The sequence below is a fragment of the Paroedura picta genome, chromosome 15 (genome assembly GCF_049243985.1).
Source record: "Paroedura picta isolate Pp20150507F chromosome 15, Ppicta_v3.0, whole genome shotgun sequence".
NCBI lineage: Eukaryota > Metazoa > Chordata > Lepidosauria > Squamata > Gekkonidae > Paroedura > Paroedura picta.
Window position 1 is genome coordinate 12,612,539 of NC_135383.1, and position 21,724 is coordinate 12,634,262.

The window sequence follows — 21,724 nt, forward strand, 5'->3', positions numbered from 1 at the left end:
ATTTGGTGACAGAAAGATGTGGGTTTAGGCTTTGGCCTTCCCATTTTGCAGACTCACTCAACAGGCAGTAGGGCAGGGGTAGTCAACCTGTGGTCCTCCAGATGTCCATGGACTACAATTCCCATGAGCCCCTGCCAGCGTTTGCTGACGGCATGAAAATTTCATATTTTCAAATTGAAATGTTGTGCAGTCCAATGCATGTCTATTCACAACCGTTCTGTGGATTTTCTATGGCTGGGGTGGAAAAACTGTATCTCTCCAGCATCCAGCAGGGGGTAGTTCATGGTAGTTCATGGACATCCGGAGAGCCAGTTTGGCCACCCCTGTTCTAGGGCATGTGTCTCACATAGTAGGGCTATATCCCTCTAGGGTTATGCTGCACACTTCCTTGAGAGCAAGCTACATGCCAACTTCATAGAGCCTGCACTAAACCTCTGTATATCCAAAAAATCACGGCCTTGTAGGGTATTTACTCCAGTTGAACACAGTGAGACTGTTTCTCAGTCATTGTGCTTTGAGACCAGGTGAAAAATCATTTCGCAGGTTAGAATTTGGTTTCAAAACTGCAGTGTCCCTTCTTTAAGTGCAAGAGACAAAAGCTTCTTCCCATCACGGGGGGCTTCAAATGTAATACACTCTGCGCAAACTATCACATGCACTTTTAATGAACTTTCGGAGTTCCTGTGTTCCGCACAGGAAAATCCAGCTTCCAAAGCACATTGAAAGTGCATTATCCTATGAGTGTGGAATGGACCCAGCTGCTTGGCTTCCCATCCACATTTAAGCGCCTGGCTGCGGTTCAACCCCGGTTTAATCCCGATTGACTCCGGAGTTCTTTCCCTACAGAGCACAACCGAGATTTCATGCAACAGGCACCAGGTGTGCGTGCGTCTGTGTTGTGCTTCATTCCTTTGGCACAGTGGAAGAGAGCGCTCCGAAGGCGCATTGCCGCCCGCGGGAGTTTTCGCACCCGAGAAGCGCAACACCCGGCTGCGTGGGCAGTTGGCAAGCGGCCCGGCCAATCGCCGCGGGAGTCGCCGTTCTGACCACGCCCCTCCGCGCTCTCGGCTTCCTGATTGGCGGAGAGATCAAAAACCGGGCACGAGAGCGGAGCGGCTCTATTTCCGAAACGAAGTCGTGGAAACGCGACGTGGGAAGCCTCGATTCGGGGTTCGCGCCCGGGGGGGTCCAGAATCGGTGCCTCTTTTGGGGGGAGAGGGGGTGTCTCTGCATTGCCTCCCACTCCAGCTCCCCCGTCCGAGCTGTCCAAGCGGAGTCAATTCCTCCTGCCTCTCCCAGCCGGACTGCGCTTCGCAATGGCCAAAAGGAGCTCTTTGTTCATCCGAATAGTGGAGGGCAAAAACTTGCCGGCCAAGGACATGTAAGTCGCAGGGGAGGGGGAAATCCTCAAATCCCAGCAAGGGATTTCAGTTCGATTTGGTGAATTGAGGCAGATGGTGAGTGGGTGGGCGGATTGAGTCTGAGCTTGGCGCTTGTGGCCCTTTCTGGCATCCCCAGGGAAATGCCAGTCGCCACTTTTGGGGGCGGGAGGCGGATTTCTTCCAGGGATTCTGTTTTTTTTTTTGGGGGGGGGGTCATCATCTGGCCGTGGAATTGGGAGTCACTGGGGGTTAGGCAGGCAGTTGTCAATTTCCTGCGTTCTGCAAGGGGTTGGACTAGATGGCCCTGGGGGACCCTTCCGACTCCATGATTCTCTGAGCGTTTTCTTTTGCGACGAGCTTCATCCTCTTGACTTTGTCAAATGGGGGGGGGGGCAGAGTGTACTCCCTGTCTGTCTGGTGGTTTGTGCCCAGGTGCGCTTACTCCAGAGTAAGCCTTGCGATTGCACTAGAATGTAATACCCCATAAAGCAGGCACAGGGCAGCTGTCCTCCCTGCCTGGCTTTTCTGCATGTTTACTCTCAAGTAAGCCCTGTTGATTTCACTGGCACCCCTTGGAATTTAGCCTTCTGTGTCCTGCTGGAGTCGGGAGCAGGGTTTGTCACCCGAATGGCACTTTCTCCTGCGTTTTACCTCTGGCAACCTGCCTTCCTGCCTGGGAAGCATTGGGTTTTTCTGCCCATAACTTTTTCTTTTCTCTCGCCGGCGTGGTTCAACTGGTGGTATCTAAAAACAGCACCATGTGTGCTTTCCTGCTTCCTTTTTGGGGCTGCGGAGAAGGGAAAAAATATAAACAGTCTGCAGATTTCGCAAGGGTGAGACGTCATGTACTAACTCCCCGATGGATTTTTGTTTCTTTTTCCCGTTTGAAAACAGGGCTGCCGTTTCAGTCACAATGCTTCCCTGTAGCGTTTTGCTGTGATCATCCAACAGTCTCTCGCACAACAGCCCTGTGAGGTGGGCATGCCTCTGTGCTGCCAGCGGGGAAGCGGAGGCTATCGGTGTCTCCCACTGTGAGACGTTCTCCTGCTTTGTGCTCCCCCATCTCTGGTTGCAAACCCTCCCTCCCCTTGTCCTCTTAATCCAGATGGCATTCTTCTTTGCTGTGGCATTAACAACCAAGGGCAGGGTTGGAAGGTGGCACAGTATTCTTCCTGCCCTTCAGTTTGCTTTCCCACCAGCTGATGTTCCTGCCTAAGCTTTTGTTAAGTGCCTTGCATGAGTTTTATTTTTTAACGATCCACTGGTGGAAGATTTCTACCCACCTTTTTGGCTTTGAAACCATCATTGCAAGGTCAAAGGTGGCCATGGATGAAATCAGCCTTATTAGTCCTTGTGGCCTTTATAAAAAGGTTCTTAAACGCAACGAGAAACACCAAAGGACTGCAACGAGGGTTAGCCTGCTCCTGTTTTCTGTCTGCCTGCTTTGCTGTGTCTCGTGGGGAGGAGAGACTTGATATTCCTAGCTCTGTTCATGGTTGTGAGGGCGGTTATGGACTTCCTTAAAGCCCCCCCCCCCGCCTTCTTTCCCCCTTCCCACCAACATTATTCAGTTTAGATAGCCCCGGCAAGCCCAATGCTGTCAGATCTCGGAAGCTAAGCAGGGTCGGCCCTGGTGAGCACTTGGAAGGGAGACCATCCAAGGGATGCCAAGGTCATGACACAGGGGCAGTCAATGGCAAGCCACCTCTGGATGTTTTAGGATCTCCTGGCCATGTCACACACATGCCATATAATCAATAAAGTCAGTCTTTCTCAGCCCAGTGTACCTCGCAGGGCTATTGGGAGGAAAAACTAAAGGCAGGGAGACCTGGATACATTGCCCTAAGTGTCTTCAGCCTTTCCAGATATGCAGAGCTGCAGATTCTCTCAGGGGCTTGCATGACATCAGAGTCATGACGCGGGACAGGAAAAGCAGTAGGTAGAAGCGTGACCTCACGGGCGTCAAGGCCAGGACCACGGCCAGCAACTCAAGAAATCGGGCCGGAAAGACAAGACAAGTTCCAGGAAGCGTATCATGGCGAACAAGCCAAGGGTCTGATCCATGTCGGAATCCATCCTGCCACTAAGGAACGTCTCTTGCTGTTACTTCCGGTATGTGCACAAAGGCAGGCAGGAGGTGTAGCGCCCTTGCCCTCTCTGCCACGGATCCTTCCAAAAGGCTGCCGCCCAAATGGCTGCTCTCTAGGTAGAGTTCCCCAACATGGTGCCCGTGGGCACCATGGCAGCCGCTAATGTTTCACTTTGCACCCACCGAGCTTTTCAGAAAGTTGGCAGGGCCACTGTAGGCCATTGTTACTGGTTGCCCTCATTTAAATGAAAAAAGTTTCCCACTGGAAAATAAGTACTGGTGAGCACCCGGGTTTGTCTTAGCATGTCTGTATTTATGTATCTGTTTGTTTATTATTGGTTGTATCCCTGCATGCAGGCTTGGGACGGTTTGCATCATAATACAATGTTTTATTAAAATGACAACTATGAAAACATTATGAAAACAATTATGAAATTGTCATTTTATTATTATTACAATGACAATTATAAAACCTTGCAGTGCTCCGTTTTCTTGCCTCTTATTCTAGTTGGTCATCCAACCTGTCAGTCCACATAAAGGTGTCCCATTATCTTCCCTTTGAGTTTGCCTTTCAGTTTAGTTTAGTTTTTGCTTTTTTCATCACTGGCGTGTGCTGACCTACTCTATGGTAATAGCGGGCCATACAACAGAAGGCTGATTCTAGAGTGTAGGGCTGCCAGCCTCCAGGTGGGGCCTGGAGTTCTCCCAGAATGACGAGAGAGAGAGGAAAGCTTTAGAGAAGGGGTAGTCAAACTGCGGCCCCCCCAGATGTCCATGGACTACAATTCCCATGGGAATTGTAGTCCATGGACATCTGGAGGGTCGCAGTTTGACTACCCCTGTTTTAGAGGAAAGCTCTCAGAAATAACTGTGTGTGAATCCCTCTCCCTTCGGCCAACTGGGTTTTCCATCTTTTGTCACCCTGTGTTTTATGTGTAGGAGCTGGGTTTTCCCTTTGGAGCTGGGTTATCCATCATTTGTCACCCTGTGTTTTATGTGCAGGAGCAAACAGGTTCTTTTTGCAACCTGCGTTCCACACACCCCACTCCAAGTGCCTGTCCTCTGGCTCGGAACGTTCCCTCTGCACTCCCCTGTAGCAGGTAAATGTCTGCGGCTCAAGATGACCTAGATTCACCAGCCGTATCAGGGAGCACGAGAAAGGAGCAGGTTTGACAGGAGGGGCCTTGAACTTCTTGTGCTGCCTTTTCCTGAAGAAAGAAAACATTCTGGTGGTGTATGAAATGGAGGTCTTGTTTGTTTGTTTTCTAGCGGCAGGTAAAACGGCGGCTTGAGACTTCAGCTGGTTTATTAGGGGGGCAGCTTTTTGCCTATAGCTTTTGGGTTATACCTAAAAAATGGGCAGGGTTCAAGTGGCCGCTCGTCTTGGCTGAAGAAGCCTGAGGAAGGTTGAATTGCAGGGAAGAGAAGATGGGTCCTGCCTGTGTTTTAGGAACCACCCCCTACATCTAGGATTGTGGACTTCTAATCTGGCGAGCTGGGTTTGATTCCCCGCTCCCCCACATGCAGCCACCTGGGTGACCTTGGGCTCACCACAGCACTGATAAAGCTGTTCTGACTGAGCAGTGATCTCAGGGCTCTCTCAGCCTCACCCACCTCACAGGGTGTCTGTTGTAGGGAGAGGAAAGAGTCTTTTTGAGAAAGGGAAAAAGAAAACTTGAAACAGAAATAAATAAAAATAGTGTCTGTTTGTTTGTGTGTGTGTGTGTGTGTGTGTGTGTGTGTGTGTGTGTGTGGGAGGGTGACAATAAGGACCTTGGCCTTTGTTTTGGTCATGTGCAGAGTCTTCTTTGGCGTGGGGAGCTGTGACTCATTGCCAGAGCACACGTGTTCGGGAGAGTGGTATATAAATGTGGAAAATGAATGAATGAATGAATGAATATGATGGAAGTCTCAGGTCTAGTCCCCCAGCCCAAAAGCTGTTTGGTGATGGGGGTCTTTCTGAGCCCAAATCACTGCCAGCTATTTGAGGGGGGGAGCTGCTTCCTGTGCTGTCTTCTTCTATTTCTTTTACGTGCCCTGCAAAATCTCTTGCCGTTGTGAATCCTTGGTTGTCATGAGCAAAAGGTCAAGCAGGGAGTCCTCTGCTGGCACGGATCCGCCCACGCCTGGCCTCCGGTTACCACATCTCTGTTCGCTAATTCAGTGGCTCTGTCATCGAGCCCCTTGGGGGCAGTCCTGTAGGGACTGCTTTGTCTGAACGTGTGGAGATTCCAGCCCCCGCTTGGTAGCAGCTGCCGAAGGGGCAGAGGCCTTTCCCAGTCCTCTTCTCCAGGCTGCAAAGGCCTCAGGTCATTCAGGAAAGCTTTCCTCTGCCTCTTGCCTTCTCTGAACTGTTTCTCTTCTCCTGATAGTGGAGCCGGTGCATAAACCCATTGAAAGGAGCATTTTGTCTGGACATGTCAGGCTGCCCTGTTACCTGGGCTACCTTTCCTTCTCTTCGTACACCTGTTGCTGGTTGGGCGCCCTCTCTTAGGGAGGGGAAGGAGGAGCATGAAACTCTGGTTTAGGTGTCCTTCAGAAAAGGATCAGAGCACTTTGCGGGGGAGGCCAGCCTGTCAGTGGGGAAGGATAAGTAACAGGGAATTCCACACATAATGATAGCGTCCAGCTCCCAAGACAAAGTAGAGTTTATACAGTTTCTATCTCTTGGTCGGGAAAAACCTGGAGAAGTTGAGGGAGGAGCCTGGAAGAGGGTGGGGTTTGGGGAGGGGAGGAGCCTTAGCAGGGTGCATAGCTACAGGGTCTGCCTCCAACACAGCCATGTTCTCCAGGAGAACTGATCTCGGTCCTCTGGGTATTGATTGTAATGGCAGGAGACCCTCCAGGTGGGATCGCCTGGAATCCATGCCTGCCTGGGGATCACCTGGAATTCATGCAACGGTCACTTCTAGGCTGCACTACTCCGGGTGGCAGATTACAGTGGATGAGCGATAGGGTTGTGAGTGTCCAGCATAGTGCAGGGGGTTGGACTAGATGACCCAGGAGGTCCCTTCCAACTCTATTGTTCTATGATTCTATATCATGCTGAGGTTCCACTCCCAGCGTCTCCAGGAATTTCCTGACCCGGGAGCTCACAACCTTGGATTCAAGTTTCCAACAAGGCAAACATCGGCTGCATTTGAAGGCTAATTCCCTTTCCCCCCCCAGAGACTAATTCCCATTCCCATTCTTTGTAATTTTGACCTAAGAAATATCCGGGAGGGCCACTTAACCTGCAGTGTTTTTACTGGAATGTCATCTTGGGGCAACTGGAGACCTCGCGGATCTGTCACCAAACCATAAAGCCTTTGAGTAGGGCGGAAATGATTGATGACATGACCTTTTGAAACTGTTTATTTAATGCTCACAGCCAGAGATCTCTGAGGGGAAAACATGTTTTGTTTGGGGCTGAGAATTCACTTAGTTTATGCATTTAGGGCGTGTTGTGCATCGGAGAGAGCTGATGACTTTAACATGCTTTCTGCAGAAGTTTATGTTTTCTTCTCCCTCCGCCTCCTCCCCAGAAGCAAGTGCTACTTTTGGTTTTATGAGCTCTTACTCCCTGAAGTATGCGTAGGATTTCAGGTCTTCTCCCAGGAGGCGAAGTAGCCCATGTTTGCAATTTTATGTATGTAATATTGGAGAAATATTGTTTTATTTGTATTCGTACCATATTGTTTTAATTGGGCTTGGTAATGGCCTTTCAGAGCCTCTTGTGGCGCAGAGTGGTAAGGCAGCAGACATGCAGTCTGAAAGCTTTGCCCGTGAGGCTGGAAGTTCGATCCCAGCAGCCAGCTCAAGGTTGACTCAGCCTTCCATCCTTCCGAGGTCGGTAAAATGAGTACCCAGTTTGCTGGGGGGTAAACGGTCATGACTGGGGAAGGCACTGGCAAACCACCCCATATTGAGTCTGCCATGAAAACGCTAGAGGGCGTCACCCCAAGGGTCAGACATGACCCAGTGCTTGCACAGGGGATACCTTTACCTTTACCTACCTTATCGTATTATATAAGGTAACTTCTTGGGTCCATTTCCAAGGAGACAGCTATAGTACAGTGGTGCAGCCCCTGCTTTTCCTGTACAAGGTCTCAGGTTTAATCCTTGACATCTCCAGTTTGAAAGCTGATGCAACAGAGCAGGATTCACAGCTGGAGCATCATTTCAAATCTGTTCACTGACTTGCTGTTTGCCAAGTGTGTGTGTGTGTGTGTGTGTGATTTCTATTAACCCTTTCCCAACAGTATGACCCCATCCAGGTCAACAGTGCCCCTCTCTAAGATTATAAGATCCACGAGGAAGACAAAGATGTTCAATATCTAAGGGTGAAATTCTCAGGAAATGCGAATAGCCTAGTACAGGATAAGGTTAATCCTGTTACGAAACAGGTAAGAGTCTGACATTAAAAACTGGTCTCAAAACTACCATGGCTGGTTTGAGCTGCTGTAATACAAATGAAGGCACAACTGTGGTTTTTGTTTTGTTTTTTCCATGGGCTGTTACTCTTAAGGGAAAATCCAGAAGTCATTCAGCCACTTTATCTGGGGATATACGGAAAGACCAGCTTGCACGTACTGAAAGACCAAGATGCGCAGAACATAGGGTTACAGACATGCAGGCCTCTAGAAAATCACGTTGTATCATCAGTGGAAAATTGTTGTCATGCTGCCAGGTTACTGGCGATATGGTGTTGGTTTAGAGGACCACAATTAAGGAAGGTATGGCTTAACAAACAACCAGGGCTAATAACTCCCTTGACAGCGTGGCCAGAGATAACAGATGATGTACAAACACACTTCCAACCCAATTGTGCTAAGTCCTTATTATATGGAACTTGGAGGGGGTATAAAATAGGTCTCTTAGGACAGGGGTAGTCAACCTGTGGTCCTCCAGATGTTCATGGACTACAACTCCCATACAACTGCAAATGCTGGCAGGGGCTCATGGGAATTATAGTCCAAGAACATATGGAGAACCACAGGTTGACTACCCCTGTCTTAGGAGAACAGTCGCTCCTATTGCTACTTAAAGATAACAAACATTTTCAACAAGCCGGACCAGCGAGCTCTTTTTTGAGATGGGGACAGGCGGTTGGAAGGTATTTTATTTATTTCCAGAAGGAAGGGGAAATCTGTCCATGGGAACATTTAAAAGACAGGATAGGGAATACACTTTTCGTAGAATAGCACAATCGGCTGATCAACACAACCCCAGCTTCTTAAAAATAAAAAATAACCCAGGCTCCCTGGCGCATATTTTTCTTTGGCCCTTTTGGGACGCTGTACCCGGGTGTGGGTGGGAAGGAGCCGGGCCAAGAGTTGGTTCTTAGATGCTGCTTTTCTCTACCTGAAGGAGTCTCAAAGCGGCTTACAACCACCTTCCCTTTCCTCTCCCCATAACATACAACCTGTGAGGGAGGTGAGGCTGAGAGAGCCCTGATATTTAGAGTCACATGGCATTGGACGGATTGACTGAATGTTTCTCCATTATGACTTTGGGGCAGCTTCCTTGATGGAGAGTGTTTATCCTCAGCCTTCGGCATTTGGAGAGTGGTTCATTTTTAACTGGAGATGCCCAGGATTGAACCTGCATGCAAAGAAGATGCTCTTCCACTGAGCCACAGCCTCTTCCCTGAGAATCGTCTTAGGGCTGATCCTGCATTGAGCAGGGAGTTGGACTAGGTGGCCTGTATGGCTCCTTCCAACTCTATGATTCTATGATTCTATGAATGATGCTAATATCGACATCTAACCAATGGATTACATTTTTCAAGGCTTAGAAAAGCCGGGTGACTAATCCAGTGAAGACACGCTGGAGTAACCGTTCGTTCTTCTTCAGCCGTGCCCGCTTACGTTTTCTGCAAACCTCGTCTGCCCAGCTTGGAAATAACCCATGGCTAAAAGGTTAAATGCAAAGCCCACGAACTGTAGATTGAGCTCCCTCTGCTCCCAGTGCACACATTCAACTGTGTTGATTTTTCAGAAGAATGGACTCTCTTTCCCTTTAGTTCACAAATGATTAACAGTCCCGGAGTGGGTGCTGCCAGGGGTGAAAACTGGGTAATTTGGGCATGTGTGTTTGGCAGTGAAGGGTGAAAAGTTCCCGCATTTTAGTGTTGCCCGTTAACCGAGTGTGCATCATAGAAAGGGAAAGAAATGGATTTATAACCTCTTTGAGTAGGCTGTGCCTCGCTGCCCATGTGCTCTGCAGCAAAGGAACGGGTCGAGTTCTCCTTTGCAGCAATGAGGACTAGAATCATGCATGTTTCAAGGCAAGCTGGAACTTCCCAAAAGCCCAGCCGGGAATGCTTCCAGCATGGATGCTTGGGTGGCCAGCTCCAGGTGGGGGGAATACCTGGAGATGCAGGGGGTGGAGCCCCCAAGGTGGGTGGGGTTTGGGGAGGGGGGAGGGACTTTAGGGTACATCTATTCACATCAGTGTCCAGAGGAGGGCAACAAAGATGGTGAGGGGTTTGGAGACTAAGACGTATGAAGGAAGGTTGTGGGAGCTTGGTCTGTTTAGCCTGGAGAGGAGATGACTGAGAGGGGATTTGATAACCATCTTCAAGTATTTAAAAGGGTGCCACATTGAGGATGGAGCAGAGTTGTTCTCTCTTGCCCCGGAGGGACAGACCAGAACCAATGGGATGAAATTAATTCAAAAGAAATTCCGTCTAAACATCCGGAAGAAGTTTCTGACAGTCAGAGCGGTTTCTCAGTGGAACAGGCTTCCTCGGGAGGTGGTGGGTTCTCCATCTTTGGAGATTTTTAAACAAAGGCTAGATAGCCACCTGACAGAGAGGCTGATTCTGTGAAGGCTCAAGGGGGTGGCAGGTTACAGTGGATGAGCGATAGGGTTGTGAGTGTCCTGCATAGTGCAGGGGGTTAGACTAGATGACCCATGAGGTCCCTTCCAATTATATTATTTTATGATTCTATTACTATAATCTGCCACTCTTAACCACTACATCAAGCTGATGTTTTAACCTTCTTCACGGTGGAGATTTGTGTGTGTGTCTGTGTGTATACAGGAACTTGGAGGTGTGTGTGCTTCATGATTGGGGGTGTATGTGTTTTGAATCCTGACTATTCCAGCTGGCTCTTGAACGTCGGAATGACATGTGAAGGGCTTCCTCCTCCAATTTACGGTAATCATTGAATGTTTAGAGAAAGATGTACAATCGGTGGAAGGAACCGAAAACCACAACAGAAAACAGAAAGGGAGCCTCTTCCAAGAAGAACAACAAATGGGAAGTTTTCTTCTGTAGTAACCAGCCCCCAAAGCACCCCAAAGTGAAGAAACTTCCTCTGTTCACTTCTGTTAGGGATGTAGGAAAAGCAACAGCCCTCAAAGTAGCCAGTTTTAAGGGCGTGGATGAATTAAAATGTAGATTTTGCTTTGTGCTGACTGTCCTTTGAAGATAAAAGCTCTTTTGCCAGTCATTCTTAGCAGTATCATAAAATTTCTTCTTGAACACAATAAACAGCTCTGAACCCTTTTTAAAAATAAAGTATGTCTTAGTTGTCTGTTACAAGTGAGTAGCTTTGGTTCGTGATAAGAGCTCTCTCAGCCTCCTCTACCTCATAGGGTGTGGGGAGAGGAAGGGTAGGCAATCAGAAGCCCCTTTGGGTGAAAAGTGGAGTAAAGAAACCTACTCCTGAGAGCCATTGCAGTGTCATGGTTAAGATTTGCAGCCTCTAATCTGGAGAGTTGGCTTTGATTCCCCACTCCTCCTGCACATGCAGCCAGCTGGGTGACCTTGGGCCTGTCACAGTTATCTTCGAGTTGTTCTTGCAGAGCCGTTTCTCTTAGAGCTCTCTCAGCCGCACCTACCTCACAGGGTGTCTGCCGTGGGAAGAGGAAGGGAACGGTGTTTGCAAGCCCCTTTGAGACTCCTTCGGGTAGTGAAAAGCAAAGTATATAAAAAAAAAGCTGTTCTCTTCCTTCTCTAGTTCTGCCCCACTACAGTGGGGCTAAAAACAGCCATACGATGGGCCTGTTTTGATCAGGATTTCCATGTCTTAGACAGCAAATGTTATCTCTTGAATCTCATAGGAAATGATCCTTAATATCCTTGTTCCTATGGATGTTGTTTGCTTGCTGCACAGAGGAAATTACCTCTAGCTGGTCTTTGTGGTTTGAATGAATGCTTCCTGTTATCTGTTAAAGCTCATAGCAACGGGAGAGTCATCAAAGAGCTGATTTCAGAGAGCCACTGTTCTCTGTGCTTTTCCTCCTTCGGAAGGATGCTTCCTGAACCCGCTTCTCTCTAGCTTGTTCGCCTACAAGATCCCAAACTACAGATGTGCCAGATCTTGCATCAACTTCTGCATCAAAGCAGGGAAGTTTGCAAAGAAACAGAAACAGAATTTGGCTTCGCACCTCCCGTGGCGTCAGGCCACCGGCTCACAGTTGCTCCGGCGGGGAATCGGAGGGACCAATCGGCAGGTGCTTCGATAGTCTGTCCGGAGGGCCAATCGGCACCCTTCCTCATCCCGGACACATCCCGCCTTCCAAGGGCTTACTCTTTTATTTAGTTCGCAGCGCCGCGGGCTTGTGTTAAGATAGTTACGGGCCAGGTTTCTCACTGAGTCTCCAGGCAGATTCCACAGGGTCAATCAAATAGAACCCACGGCTAGGGCATGGTGCCTCAAGTTCTATAAATAAGCTGTTCTCCAGCAGGCAACGGAAGCCTTGAAGGGCAAGCATGCTAAAATGACCTTTCTATGGGCATTCCTTCATTTCCCAGGACGCCCACGCTGTTCTCCAGCCGGCCCCAGGTGAATCACAGTCTCTATTTTGGTAACTTTATGGGTTTTTCGCTGCTGAGTCAGCACAGCCGGGTGGTTTTGCATTTTGCTCGGTTTTGCTATAGTTAGCTGATGGGTGATTGCAAGGTTAACGTGGAGGAAAGGCAAATGCTGCAAGCCATTTTGGGTCCCTGTTGGGATGAAAGGCAGGGTGTCAAAAATACCTTGTGAAAATACTTGTAGTACGAACATGAGTCTTCCTTTGGGATCTCAGCTCTCTGGAGGCCAACTCTTGTCCATCGTGCATACTGGTGTAATGGCATGCCCATGCCCATGAAGGCATGCTTCTGTATATAGTGTGACCTCTTGCACACTGCAGGTATGTGTTCAGCCGTACATAATATGTTGTAGACAATCAGCAGCAGTCAGTAATTGAGGAGGGGGGCTCTGGTAATGACCCAGTTGGGTTTGAACATCTGTGAACACGTGAAGCTGTTTTATACCGAGTTCAGGCTCTTGGTCTGTCAAGGTCAATATGATGTATCTCAACTGGCAGCAGCTCCCCAGGGTCTTGGGCAAACGTCTTGCTCATTCTCTGTTATCGGATCCTTTTAACTGGCAATGCAGGGGATTGAACCTGGGACCTCCTGCCTGCAAACCAGATGCTTTGCCACTGAGCAATGGTCCCTCCTCATGGAATATTCCATGTATGCAGCATTTAAACCTGTGAAAAGTTCTCTAATGCAGGGGTAGTCAACCTGTGGTCCTCTAGATGTCCATGGACTACAATTCCCATGAGGCCCTGCCAGAAAACACTGGCAGGGGCTCATGGGAATTGTAGTCCATGGACATCTGGAGGAGCACAGGTTGACTACCCCTGCTCTAATGCACTTGGCGAACAAGTTCATGGCTGGTGTTTCCGCTTTCCTGCACCTGGCAAAATGCACACAGTTCCAGATAAAGCCTTTTGTTTATTCTGTTTCATCAGCCTTTCTCAACCTTTTTAACCATTGAGAAAGCCCTAAACCAGGGGTAGTCAAACTGCGGCCCTCCAGATGTTCATGGACTACAATTCCCATGAGCCCCCTGCCAGCGTTCGCTGGCAGGGGGCTCATGGGAATTGTAGTCCATGAACATCTGGAGGGCCGCAGTTTGACTACCCCTGCCCTAAACCATTCTCCAGGCTGCGAGAACCCCCAGAAGCACCTGTGAGATCATGCAGAAAATGGTTGGGAAGCAGAGCTGTGGACACGCCCACCCGGGGCCCCTCCCCTTCCCACCCCCTGCAGACCCATCATTGGCCATTTGGGGAGAGGGGTCAAGGGAACAAGAACATACGTAGTTATACCACCCAATAAATGCTTAACAGATTTTAAATATATGTGTAAGTTAATTAACTCCAGAAACCCCAGGGTTGCATGAAAACCTGGCTAAGAAAGCCTGTGTTACATTCTGCTCAAAGTAGCCATACCCCTCTGGTGTTTTAGATATGACCTTTCCCATAAGGGAGTTCCCATGTTTCCCAATTAGCTCTTCCGAACATCCAGCCAAGGCTACTTTTTATGCTTCCTTTCTTTGTGTGTGTTAAATTGCTGGTGACTATCCCACATTAAAATGACATTTCCCCCCTGCTCTTCCATGCCACAAAAAGAGAGGGCAAGGTTCTTAGACTGTCTAAGAGGTAGGACTCAGCATCCCTCAGAGGAGCATGCTCGTCGTATCTCTGTGTGAGTCACTGACCTGACTGTGGTTCCTGATGGAAAAGACAGAGCACTGATTCATGCAGAGTTCCTACAGGCAGCCTCTTCTGAGAGGCACACAATGGAAAACCACCTCTTGCCTTGAAAACCGTACGGAGTTGCGCAAGTCAATTGGAACTTGAAAGCACTTTAGGCACTCAAAAGAATAATTGTAGGAACTTGTCTGTGGGTGAAGCGCCTTCATTTGTCAGATGTCTTGTTCATCTTGATGGCGTTACTGGACTCCAATCCTGTTTGTTAGGTGAGGCGGAGAGAGAGGGATGGTAAAATAAAAGCCCAGTTGCACCTAGTAGACCAGGGGTAGCCAAATTGTGGCTCTCCAGATGTCCATAGACTACAGTTACCATGAGACCATGCTGGCAAGGGCTCATGGTAAATGTAGTCCAAGGACATCTTGGAGAGCCACAGTTTAGCCATCCCTGTAGACCAGGGGTAGTCAAACTGCGGCCCTCCAGATGTCCATGGACTACAATTCCCATGAGCCCCTGCCAGCGAATGCTGGCAGGGGCTCATGGGCATTGTAGTCCATGGACATCTGGAGGGCCGCAGTTTGACTACCCTTGCTGCAGACTAACAACATTTATTTCAACGGGACCATTTGTGAGTCCAAGCTCACGTCTTGTCATAAGTTGTGGGTGGCGGAATTTGAACTCGGGATTTATCACTGCATCATCACATTTTTTATAAAATAAAGAGGATTCTGTCAGGAGACCACCAAGGCCATTGAGAATTGTTATGCAGAGGCAGGCACTGGTCAAACCACCTCCGTTTCTTGCTTTGAAAACCCCAGGCCTGTGGGGCAACCATAAATTCCAGTCAATTTCACAAGGAAGCTGGAATACCTGTCCATCATACATCATGGCCACTCAGCGTTCGGTCTTCCATTGTCCTGCTGATTTCCATGCAGAGAGGGATGCCACGCAATTATATAATTAGATGGTTATTCACACTGATGATGAAAGTTGAAAGTAGATGGTTATTTACACTGATGATGAACGTTGAAAGTAGATGGTTATTTACACTGATGATGAACGTTGAAAGTAGATGGTTATTTACACTGATGATGAAAGTTGAAAGTAGATGGTTATTTGCACTGATGTAAGTTGAAACATAGTTGAAGCCCGATGGCCTGGTTCTCTTTTATCTGTACACAGACTCCAGCAGGACAGAGGGATATAGGAGTTAAAATTATTGATCATACTAACGTGGGTCAGAAGCTCAGTTAAGTAGCAGGGTGCCTGGTTTGCAATCCTCCAGCTTCCCCAAGTTCAGTCTTTGGCATCTTCAGTTAAAGTATATTTGTGTTCTAAGTAATCTTTGCCATGGATATTCTTTATTTCTTTTTCTTTTTTTAACCTCTTTGCAGTACAGGAAGCAGCGACCCTTACTGCATTGTGAAAATCGACAATGAAGCCATCGTCAGGTAAGCTGGAAATTCTTCAGCACCCTAAAGTTAACTTTTTTTCTCCTCTCGCATCCTTTCCCCTGGAGCCACAAACAAGTTTGTCAAAGTTCAGGGACCGTTTCCTCACTTCTGACTGCCCAGCTGCTGCTTGAAGAACGCCAGTGACTGGTTGCTTACCACCTCCTTAAGCAGTCAGTTCCACTTCTGAATGACTCTGACTGACGTGTTTTCATTACGCCTCATTTTCTTTTCTTTTTCGGTCAATCCCTTCCTTCCGCCAGGACAGCCACAGTGTGGAAAACGCTGTTCCCTTTCTGGGGTGAAGAATATGAGGTCCATCTGCCTCCCACTTTCCACTGTGTATCCTTCTACGTGATGGATGAAGATGCATTAAGGTACGATGTCACTTCCTGTGGATTCCATCCATCCTTCCTTTTGTTCCCTCCCCTAGACCAGGGGTGGTAACCTGTGGTCCTCCAGATATCCATGGACGACAATTCCCATGAGCCCCTACCCTGCTGGCAGGGGCTCATGTGAATTGTAGTCCATGGACATCTGGAGGACCACAGGTTGACTACCCCTGCCCTAGACTGCATGGTCTTGTTTGTAAAGTAGAACTGATGCCTACTCTCCAGGAATTTTTAATTTCTGCATTTTGTACACAGTCTGTGCCTGCTTTGACGTTGCTTTCAGTTCCTTCCCTTTATTTGCATCTCCCCCTTCCCCTTCCCCTTCCCCATCCCCGGTTACTTGGGTACGGATGTCTATGCACACATCAATAAAAATCTCCAAAAGCAAAATCCAGGTGGGATTATTTGTATGCTCATATAAGAAATCCTTTTGCATGCCGCTTTACCTTACCTTTTGTGCCTGTAGCAAAAATGGGCATATAACTAAGTCCACATACGAAATTAATGTTTGCAGTTATGTATATAATTGCATTGTGGGGTTTTTTTGGGGCATGGGGCATTGTTTTATCAATGTGTACCTTCTCATCAATAATGCAGAAGAAAGGAAACAAGCCAGGGGAGTGAAGCCCGTATCCTACTGTGCATGCTGTAATTCCAAAATGAACGAGGTTATTGTAAGTGCGCAAATACTCTAGAGAGGAACTGCAGAGTATCAAAAGAATGAGGAGCATTCCATGCATCCCAGCACTGGGCCAGACCTGCATAATCTGGCATTTTCAGGCTTTAATCTTCTGTGGTCATTTGTGAACACCTTTTGTTCTCCCCCTTCCCCTTTGTCTCTTTATTTTCCCATCAGCCGGGACGACGTGATCGGGAAAGTCTCCCTTACCCACAGCCTGCTGGCTGAGCATCCCAAAGGTGAGACTGAGTCTCGCGACGGTGATCTATTTTTAATTCGGAGTGAGTAAACAGCAGAGGTGTCTCTGTGGCTATTTAAAGCCGCTATTGGCACTCCCTGTCTGAGTACGCCGAGTCCATTACAGTCAGGAGGGATCTGCCATTCCTGCTATTTTCTCCAGGGGATCTGGTCTCTCTCATCTAATTCCGGGAGATCTCCAGGTCCCACCTGGAAACTGGCATCCCTCCGCCCCTAAACGAAACCTTGTGCACAGGCTTGCAGATGTACTTCATTAGCCCAAGCCGCTCCCAAACAAGACTTTTACGGTCTTTAGGAAGCAGCCTTCCGGAGGCAGCTGATGTTCCCTGTGCCGTAAGGTGAACCTGGCCTGCAGAAAAGACCGGGGGGCCAGAAGCAGGCAGGCAAGAATGAGTTCCTGCAGCAGAATCCCTCTAGCTCCCCTCCCCCCCAACGTTCTTTGCTATCATCTGTCTGCTGGGCTAGACAGGAGCCAAGAGTGAACGTGAGCTGCTTGCTGAAGGAGCAGCCAAACATGCGGAGGGACCCCGGTGACTCATCCTGGACGTGGAGGAGGAGGGCCTGCCTCAGAAAACCAATCTCCCCACCCACCCACCACCTCCGTCAGCTGCCAAGTAAAGAGATTTCAAATAGATTACAGTCCTCCTCTGTATTTCATATATCTTCTGCAAATCAGCTACTAACCAGGAGCGGGGCTGAACCACGCAAGGTAGGACGCGTGAAGCTACCTTGTACCATGGCTGAGCCAGGTCAGTGTCATCTACTCTGATTGGCTCTCCAGGGTCTCAGGCAGGGGTTCTTTGCCGAGCTGTATCTCTCAGAGGATCCGTGGCAAACCGGCATGAAAACTGAAGGTCTCCCTGCTGTTTGTGGACCCCTCAATTCTCTGTTGCAATTTCAGGCCTCCACTCTGCAAATCAAACCCACAATTCCTGTCTGCTCACGCCCAGCTTTTTCCTGCAAAATGTACGTATGTTTTTTGACAGCTGCTCGTGTCTCGATAAAGCAGCGTTCCCCATGCAAACGATGCAAATTTTGATTTGTATATAAAAACCGTGCAGTCTGCCTACACGACCCCATCCTTGCAGCCAGAAACGGAGAACCCACACTGTCCACAGATCTCACGAGACCCTCATCAGAATGTCGGCGTCTCCATTTCTCTTTCTGCACTATAAATATTCCTGCAGCTCTGAAGAGAGAACCGTCGGATCAGTTCGCCTTTTGCTAGTCATGCCAACCGGGGTTTTCTGACTCATCTTGGGCTGTGTCCAAACCGTGATGCCCACTCTCTGTCGAAATCGGCCGGCTTGGCTGGAGAGGAGTTGAGTCATGTTTTGGAGGAACGGCACGCACGCTCCTCCAGCTTCTGCACTTTCGCATACGTCGAAAATTCGTCTGTGATGAATTCGGCACCGGCTGAACGACTTCAGACAGCCGCCCTCAGGATAAGCACGGCTCAAAGGAATATTTTAAACATCCAATTTACTGTTTGCGACTTAGGGCAGGCTCCGTTAGCCGAGCGGCATTTTAACTGCAGGGGGCGACGATTCGGTTGGCTGCAGCTCGCAGTGAGAAATGTAGTAGCTGCTGAGAGAGAAGTGGGAAACCAGTTTGAGGGGGAATCAGAAATTTCACACAGAGTTAGGGTTGGAAACCTCCAGCTGGTGGGTGGGGATCTCCCAGGGTTACAACTGATCTTCAAGCGACAGGTCAATTTACCTGGAGAAGATGGCTGCTGGGGAAGACGGATGCGAGGGCATTATGCCCCATTGATGTCCTGCCCTTTCTCAAGCTCCGCCCTCCTCAGGCTCCGCCCCCAAATCCCCAGGGATTTTCCAGCCTGGAGCTGGCGACCTTGTGTAGAGTCGAGGAGTAGGAATGGTGTTATTGTCCAGGATTACGAACGGGTGAATTGAGGAATTCGGATTGGCAAGGAGTTGGGAGGGTGTCAAAACAGCCACTGCTTCACTTCTTCAAGCTGATAATATGAGAGGAAAGATGGGCATCATTGGATGCTTCAGTGCAAATTCTAAAGCAAATCTTCAACAGCATTTGTTTTTGAAGAGACAGAGAGTTCAGAATCACGCAGTGCTGGAAGAGACCCCCAAGGGCCATCCAATCCAGCCCCCTACCTTCTCGGGGTCTTAAAACTCACACACGCCTGACAGGTGCCCATCCAATCTCCTCCGAAAGCTATTTTTCTTGTGGCATTTCTGATGTGCACAGCTCTTAACTTTAGTTTAGCCTTGCGCTATCCCTGCAAGGTAGGCACACATGGAACACTGTTGTTTTTTTTAAGTTTCTTTTTTCCCTCCTCCTGCTTCCAGGTTACAGCAGCTGGCTGAACCTCACCGAAATTGACCCGGATGAGGAAGTGCAAGGGGAACTTCACCTGCGAATCGAAGTTGTGGGCAGCGAGGCGGCGAAGAAGCTGCGCTGCCAGGTGTTTGATGCTCGGTAAGGCTGACTTGGGTGGGCTGGGAGGGGCTGCACTTTGAAAGACAGCAGGTCCTGGGTGGAAATGGAAGCCGGAGAACGCTAAGAGACACAAGGCAAGGCCTGGAGTGGAAGTGAGAGTGACAAGAAGGCGGAGGGGGGGGAGACTCGGCTTAGGGCTGGTTCCAGGTGCGAGGGACACAACGACTCTGAGAGGGTAAGGCTTTCTGGCCAAGTCTAAACTTGAACCCATATCTACTGGACTATTAAAATTTGCTGACCAGTTGAAAATTGTAGCTAGTTAAAATGTTTACTGGCTAGTAGGAAATTGCAGGTAGACCGATGTTTGTGAACTAATCTCCTAGACTGATGAGACGGGTCCAATCTCCCTGGAGCTCAGCGATACTTTTAAAACTTGCCTACAACACCCCTGCGAGGTAGCCTAGACTGAGAGAGAATCTTCCAAAGGCTGCTTTCCCCCTCCGTTCCAGCAGGGCTCCCCATCCACACCCATGGCTCCTGAGAGCCTTTAGAACGTCAGCCACCATCCGTTGCTTTCTTCTCTCCCCCCTTCTCCTTCCCAGAGATTTGGCCCGGAAGGATCGGAACGGAGCATCCGACCCCTTCGTCAGAGTTCGCTATAACGGCAAGACCCAGGAGACTTCAGTGAGTTTGTGCTGGGGGAGAAGAAGGTGGGGCTAAACAAGACACCGGGTGTGTTTCAAGGAGGAGAAGTATGTGCCCCCCTACGCCCACAAGGCTCTGCCAACTAGACCATCTTCTGGCCACGCCAAGGTGGCAGAAATGCAAAGTCCTGCCATGTGACAACTGCACTGGTTGCCAGTTGAATTCTGGATCAGTTTAAGGTTTCGGTCTTATCCTTCAAGGCCACATGCGGTCTGTGTGCCCTCCTTATCTAAGGGACTGCAAAGTGGTGCTCTTCTCCCAGGCACTTGGTTGAGGCCAGAACACACACGGCCCATAAAACCTAGGGACCTCCCTCCCTCCACCTCCCTGTTAGCATCATGGGCGGAAGCAGATGGAGCAGCGGGTAAAAAAACGGAGCTTTTAAAGTTTTAATAGGATTTTAATTGTGACTTTTATAATGGACAGTATTTAACATATATGCCTGCAGGGAGGGGCAGTCTAGAAAACTTATAAATAAACAAATACATTTGTGTAATAAGGGGTTGGAGATACATTAAAGGTATCCCCTGTGCAAGCACCGAGTCATGTCTGACCCTTGGGGTGACGCCCTCTAGCGTTTTCATGGCAGACTCAATACGGGGTGGTTTGCCAGTGCCTTCCCCAGTCATTACCGTTTACCCCCCAGCAAGCTGGGTACTCATTTTACCGACCTCAGAAGGATGGAAGGCTGAGTCAACCTTGAGCCGGCTGCTGGGATTGAACTCCCAGCCTCATGGGCAGAGCTTCAGACAGCATTTCTGCTGCTTACCACTCTGCGCCACAAGAGGCTCTTAGGGACACGTAATGAACACAGGAATGGCCCTTCTGGATGAGGCCAATAGAACATCTAACCCTGCATCCTGCTTCCTTTTGGGGAATCCTCAGGTAGGAAGACCAGAGGTCAAGCCTCCCCTTCTTTCCCCCTTCCCTAGCAACTTGCATGCGCAGGCACCCTGCCTCTGAACATGGAGATTGTGCTTAGCCGTCACGGCTAACAGCCCTTGATAGGCCTTCTCCGTGACCAGCTCCACTAACTCCTCCTAGGCAGCTATCTAAGCCAGTTGCGGCTATGGGATTCTCCCCTTTCTCTCTTCCAGGTCATCAAAAAGTCCTGCTATCCCAGATGGAATGAGGCTTTCGAGTTCGACCTGGACGAGTCAGCCCCCGAGAAGCTGTGCGTCGTAGAGGTGTGGGATTGGGACCTCGTCAGCCGGAATGATTTCCTGGGAAAGGTAAGGCAGAGGCAGGCAGGAGACGGGCATGTAAATTTTCATAGGGCAAGGAGGCTATTTTGGAAGCTGCAGCGGGAGGGCAGGCTGTCCGGGGAAGGGGAGAGGGCCTGCTGCCCAAAGGGACGGCTTCTCTCTCCTAGCGCTCTGACCCACCTTATCTTTTCTTAAATTAAAATTTGTGTTCGGCTACAGCAAGAAGTGCATAAGAGATACCAAAAAGATTAGAGAATCATTCTTTTTTGCAGGTGGTGTTCAATGTCCAGGGACTTCTGACAATTCAGCAAGAGGAAGGCTGGTTTCTGCTCCGACCGGACAAATCCAAGCCACTGCAGGATGAGTGAGTTTCCGTCTCTCCCAGGGGGGTTCACCTGCAAGGGAATGCACTAGTGATGGGCCGTAGTGACACTTCTGGGTGTTTTGCACACAGTGCTGTTGTCATGTTCCGTGGCAAATCCCCTGCAGGAAGGCAAACTCAAAGCCCAGGCTAGAAGCGTAGCAATTTCTTCGGGAGAGTGCAAACGGCAAACTTCTGTTTTGCCGAAGACAAAAGCAGAGGAAAACAGAGAGCAATTAGGGAGGCAAAATTCCTCCCCCCTCCCCCCTTCTGTACACAATTCATTTTCAAGGCAGAGCCGTTCT

The 21,724-nt window shown here is 49.1% G+C and overlaps 1 protein-coding gene across 2 annotated transcripts in view; it reads left to right on the forward strand.

The window, feature by feature from the left end:
* The first annotated feature begins 1,138 nt into the window (after positions 1-1,138).
* LOC143824513 (ras GTPase-activating protein 4-like) overlaps positions 1,139-21,724 on the forward strand; it is a 32,729-nt gene continuing 12,143 nt past the window's right edge. Inside the window, exons 1-8 of one of the 2 annotated variants that reach the window (XM_077311887.1) lie at positions 1,139-1,381; positions 15,345-15,401; positions 15,665-15,778; positions 16,650-16,711; positions 19,058-19,187; positions 19,751-19,832; positions 20,951-21,085; positions 21,331-21,422. In XM_077311887.1, the coding sequence (XP_077168002.1) occupies positions 1,317-1,381; positions 15,345-15,401; positions 15,665-15,778; positions 16,650-16,711; positions 19,058-19,187; positions 19,751-19,832; positions 20,951-21,085; positions 21,331-21,422 (737 nt within the window). In that variant the 5' untranslated portion in view covers positions 1,139-1,316. Of the gene's footprint in view, positions 1,382-3,415; positions 3,495-15,344; positions 15,402-15,664; positions 15,779-16,649; positions 16,712-19,057; positions 19,188-19,750; positions 19,833-20,950; positions 21,086-21,330; positions 21,423-21,724 lie in introns of those variants that run through there. The other variant, XM_077311888.1, reaches the window with a different exon arrangement.